General features: G+C 39.1%; 1 protein-coding gene across 1 annotated transcript in view; it reads right to left on the bottom strand.

The window, feature by feature from the left end:
• Positions 1-485: 485 nt before the first annotated feature.
• Positions 486-5914, bottom strand: part of cep170ab (centrosomal protein 170Ab) — a 58252-nt gene continuing 52823 nt past the window's right edge. The window contains exons 21-22 of the mRNA XM_063208884.1: positions 2865-2916; positions 486-977 (exon numbers count right to left, since the gene is read on the bottom strand). Of these exons, the coding sequence (XP_063064954.1) occupies positions 706-977; positions 2865-2916 (324 nt within the window). The 3' untranslated portion in view covers positions 486-705. The remainder of the gene's footprint in view (positions 978-2864; positions 2917-5914) is intronic.

Here is a 5914-nt window from a genome sequence, read left to right as displayed (position 1 = left end):
TTTTTACTGTGTCCAAAAATGGCTGGCCTCATAGGAGCTAAGATGTTTCTGTAAACAAGTACAACCAGGAAAGAAGGACGGATATTTTTTCACGTCTTATATAATCAGCTTAGCACTCTAATAATAATAACAATAATAATTACTTTGGGACAAAAACACGACCATTTTTTTATATTTTGCTTCCTACCGTTCTAACTCTGAAAGCGCACACATCCTGTTTCTATAACCAGTGCTATATATATATATTTCATCACCATGGCGATACCAGTTGTAGCTATACTAATAGGGCCGGTTTTTGGTCACGGAGGTAATAGGTTCATAAATACCTTTATCAAGTAATATGTACTCCAGTATCTACGAAGTGGCACAGTAGGTACACTATATATTATAATATATTAATTTATAGGATTTTGAAAATAAGTTTTGGGGTGGGGTGGGGTGGCGGTGGTGGGCTATACTACTTTTGTTCTTTCTTGTCAGGGTCAACCTAAGCACTTACTGAACACATGGGCAATTTGAAGGTTTAACGAATATATCCGGTAACTTTGTCTGCTCTGTTCAATTTCCACGTCTCATTAGCTAACATAAAGAGTCCCAGTGGTAGTGCATTGGTCATCATTGGACAAGCACACAGAGCCATCTTGGCGTGTCCAAGCTTAATGGTCCAATTGAAGACAAACGACTGCCCTCCTCCCTTCCTTCCCTTCACTGGAGGGGAGGCACAGAGCTCTCTTGTCCGCCTGTGGCGTTGCTGTTGACATCTAGGCCCATGTCTCGTTCAGCCACCACTGGAGCTGTGTCGGCGGGTGGTAGGGGGACATTGGAGGCGCCTTCCCCAGGAAGAGGGCCTGTGCTTGGGGCTTGGGAGCTTGGGCTGACCCTGTGCTGCTCGGAGGAGGAGGAGGGTAGAGCACCGGCGAGGCCCAGGCTGCTGAGGGCATCCAGAGTCCCGTCTGGGTCCACCATGACATCTATGACTGAGGGCAAAAGCAGAGGAGAGAGAGAGTGTCACCATCCTGCCTGCCATTTAAAATAAGATAAATAATAATAATTAAATAATAATAATAATAATAATAATAATAATTAAATAATAATAATAATAATAATAATAATAAAATAATAATAATAATAATAATAATAAATAATAATTAACAAAAAAAATAATAATTAAAAAAAATAATAATTAAAAAAATAAAATAAAATATATATATATATATATATATATGGATGGGGAAAATGACCTGGGCCGTGAATTGAACCCTGCCTCTAGTTTATTAGTGGTTTGCTTTGTTGGCAAAATCACATAAACACATTCAGAAAGCCACACAGACATATGGCAATTACAAGCACATACTAACAGGGGGTAAAAGTAAACATCAGTTGGGGGCCATAAATACAAATAAAATAACCAAACAAAAAAAATTTTGACTGTGCTGCTCATATTTTGGTCTTTATTAAGTGTTACTAATAAGTGTCAACATGAATCATTCACAAACCCCTTTCCAATCAAAAATAACTTCAGTATATAATATTAATATAGTATTTCTTACTCATGTATATACTGTGTATGTTTGTAAATGTCTTATTAATAATTTGTTAATTACTATGTGTACTAAATGTTATTAATGCTTTATCAGCACACACTAGTATTCAGTGTTACCAAATTATTTTTTCACTTACTAAGATAGCAACAACAGCTATGAGTGAAATCTATGAGCAAGTTTTGAAGACGGGTATGGAAGTCTCACACGATCAACTTACACCACCCACTGTGTAGTGCGGCATTATGCACTGTATGCTACGAAGTGCAAGAGAGTGGTGTTAAAAGTGCATTTGCCAGAGCAAGCTCAATATCCGCACCGAGAGGAACTCATGCCAAATGGGCTGTATAAATCAAGGTAGCAGGTACCCTTAAAAAAAGATGAAGCAACCTTGACTTGTGAGGGCCTTGACAGAATTAATTTGGGATTTTTCTCACATTTTGCCTTGATGCTTTACCTTGCCTGGAGGGGTGGTCATTGCTAATATTACTGCGACTGAATTTAGACCCACGTGAATTACAATGCACATAAAAGAGGACAGGATGTACATTAAAGACAGACCTTGTAGAGCTCTATGTATCTTGACATTTTTTTGTATATTATCACAACAGCATAATAATTAGGGCTGGGTAAAATAATCGAGTTAATCGATAATCGATCGAATCGAAATTCACATAATCGATTCACAGGGCACAAAATCGATTTTTTTGGTTCTTTTTCTTTTTGTTCTTTTTTTAGGTAATTTAGGTCTATGGAAAATACCCAGTAGGTATTAGTCAATTAGGCCTAGGCCTACTTATTACAAATTAGCAATTTGTTAACACTGTCAAGCCACAGCCCTTTGACATTTTTTATATAAAAATAGGCAACAGCGTCTTTTGGGGGAAATCCTGGCACCAAGAAGGGAATGGATTGAATCTATTCGGAATGAATCGAATCGAATCGTGATTAATCGATTCAAAGCCTCAAGAATCGAAATCGAATCGATACAGGAACATGGCTGCGATACCCAGCTCTAATAATAATGCATAATAAGCATAATAATAAGCTTTACGTGACATCAGATATACTGATATTGGGGTAAAACAACACATGCAGGGCTTGCGACAGCTTCATCTCATTTTTGGGCGGAGAACATCATCCAGTATCTTTGACGTTTTACTTGCTATTTTTATTTCTTCAGATAACTGAGGACAGCCTAAAGAAGGACCTTGTAGCCTCAGCTGAACAGTCATGTTGTTCAGATGATGATTTTAGATCCTCCCTAAAGGAACACCTTGTTGTTTGAGCTGTATGTAGTATATCATATGACATGGCACTTACCAACTAGCTGCTTCTCTATCCTCTTCAGATCTTGCAAAATGGAGGAGATCTCCTGCAACGGAAGCATACAGTCCAAGGATCATTAGGGGAAGACAGACTGCTGAAGCAGAAGATAAAACAATAATTCAACTCTACAGTAGCCTACAGCAATCACCATATGCACTTACGTTGTTGTAATAAAATAAAAGTGCTGTGCTGTGTTGTGGTCTCTCTCTCTCTCTCTCTCTCTCTCTCTCTCTCTCTCTCTCTCTCTCTCTCACGCTCTCTATGTTTGTGTGTGTGTGTGTGTGTGTGTGTGTGTGTGCGCGCGCACTGATGTGTGCGTGCACCGGTGTGTGTGTGCGTGTGTGTGTGACAGTGCACATGGATAGATTATATCAAACACAGAGCACAAATGGTACATGTAGCAATGCAATCCATTTAGAGCCATGTCAGCCACTCTTACGCTCTGTATATTGACTGGCCCCACCGATATATCGGGCCGATATTTAGCATTTTTAGGATATCGGTATCGGCCATACTTTCAATAAATATCCACCGATAAGTTTGTATAACTTTCACAACCAATTTTGCAGCCGTTTCTTTCTGAATGCATCTTCTATTCTGCTCTCCCCACTTTGAGTCCATGAGAGTTCATTATTATAACTAAATATATGTGTATATATAATAATAATAATTTATATTTCATTACATTTTATTATGAACAATATTTCTATATATCGGTTGCACATATCGGTTATCGGCCTCCCATTTCCCTAAATATCGGTATCGGTATCGGCCCTGAAAAAAACATATCGTTCGGGCCCTAATATTGACAATCCTGCTGGCAAATGCATCAGCATATGGAATGAAGCGATGAGAAGGCAAGAACAAAAAAAAAGTTTTTCTGCCAATACCAACAGAATATGCAAGCCTATGGCTACCCACAGATCTTAAGTTTCAAAAATACCAACAAAACAGTGGTCATCAGAGTTCAGATCAATGATGCTGACAAGACTGCACAGTCAAGCGTCGTCACCTGTGCCCTGCCACAACCTCAGTGTCACTCGCTTCAGTTCACTAATAAATAAATGATGAAATGTTGACGTCTGATTCTCTGAAAGAGACAGGAAACATTTTGATGACACGTCTTAACCATCACCTCTGATTTTATGCTTCATCATTCACTGCCAAAACATCTCTCGTTTCCCGCTCCTCTCTTTTTGTAGCTCTCTTTTGCACTTTTTCCCCCATTTTCTATTTCTATATAAAATGTTCTATTTATCTAAATTAAATCTAATCTAAACGTAAAGTTTCTAAATTAAAACCAGTCATTTGTTTTTCTCATTCTTTCTCTTCACCATTCTTCGTCTCTCCTCATTTCTTTTTTTTGGACCATTCTAGCTCTGAATGAATGACCTCTCTCTGTCTCTGTCTCTCGCTCAGCTGTGCTGTGCTGTGTGCTCTGTTAGGAATGATGAATTGCTTTTTACACATGTATTGGCTGAGATGTAAGATGTATTTACCAATGTAACTTTTGTTTTTTTTTGTGACTGTTATTCCACGGCACTTTTTGAAGAATTTGTAATAAAGGTGTTTTGAAAATTCAAATTCTCTCTCTCTCTCTCTCTCTCTCTCTCTCTCTCTCTCTCTCTCTCTCTCTCTCCCCTCCTTCCATATCTCTCCATCCCGCTCTCCCTTTTTCAACAGTTAAACAACTTGGCTCTGAATGATGGTTTGGTTTGGTTTTTGGACATGCACTCGGTCGTTCTGACTTCTTCGGGCTGAATTTACGGCCGGTCCCCAGTGGCTGTTACTGGCAGTTACTCCTCACACTTAATCTGCAAGAGAGAGAGAGAGAGCGCCCCCGCCATGCTGTAACTCACCGTTGCACTTTTAATTAAGCCGAAGACCCACTTAAGAGTTTTACCTTTCCTGGAGCTCTTTCTGTGCACTTTTCTGACATCTGTCAAAACAAATATACTAGTACAGAGAATATGATATTCAGGGAAGTCTCCGGGGGGTGCTAAAGGAGGCAGTACTCCCGGGCCCAGGGAGACAGGGGGTCCAAAATTGGGTTTTCATTACATTGTGTGAATTGGATGGGCAGTCCTTTCAGATGACTTTTTCTTGGGCCCAGCAAAAGCTGTCAGCGGCCCTGATGATATATACTAACGGGGGTTAGGGGCAGACTTGGACAGGGTTATTTTGCTGTCTCATGCCATAACCTGAAAGAATTAGTTGCTAATAGTTAATAACATAATATTCAAATAACATTTGTTATTCATTAACCCAATATTAACTGTTTATTACCAATGTTAAGCTTTATCGTAATGTCCCTGTCACATTAATCAGGTGCAGTTTAAAGCATGTATAGTTTCTCTGTACCATAAGGATCAGGGTTACTTATTTACAGTGTGAATATATATAAATGCTGATACATGTAGACACATGCCCTAAAAAGAAACTTAAAAAAACAAAGTGTTACCACAACGACAAGCTATATTGGGATCATTTCTTAATCATGAATTAAGTGAAAGCTGGACTGGACTGGGCTGTGGTATCCATATTCATTACGGGCCTCGATGATGAAGAGAGGTAGCAGAGCAAGCGCACCGTCAGTAGCACTGAGCAAACTGCCAAAGCCAATCCCCTAAGGAGTGCTAAAGCGGGATTGGACACCGGCAAGACTCATCAGGAAGACTTAATTGGACAGATCATTAAGATCGTTAGTGGAAAGACTTCAATGTTGAGAAATGGCCTGGCTGTACTGTACACCTTAGAAGTCAAACAACACAGACATTATATTACAAAGCTGAGAGAGAGCCGGAGAGAAACACAGTGCAGAGAAGTACTTAGGAAATGGTGGGCATAGAACCAATTTAGAGAACATGCCCATTAGAAGGCCAACTTCCTAATTTCTAGGAAAGGTTTATTTGTGTCTACACAGCCATCTTGCTGTGGGCCATATCATACCAAATAATGTGAAAATGGTAGAATATTATTATATGTAGAACATCATTTTTTACAGAATGTTAAAAAAACTAGTACAAAACAGATGATATGGTAAA

The sequence above is a fragment of the Engraulis encrasicolus genome, chromosome 1 (assembly GCF_034702125.1).
Source record: "Engraulis encrasicolus isolate BLACKSEA-1 chromosome 1, IST_EnEncr_1.0, whole genome shotgun sequence".
Taxonomy (NCBI): Eukaryota; Metazoa; Chordata; class Actinopteri; order Clupeiformes; family Engraulidae; genus Engraulis; species Engraulis encrasicolus.
This window is presented reverse-complemented; position numbering and strand designations above follow the sequence as displayed.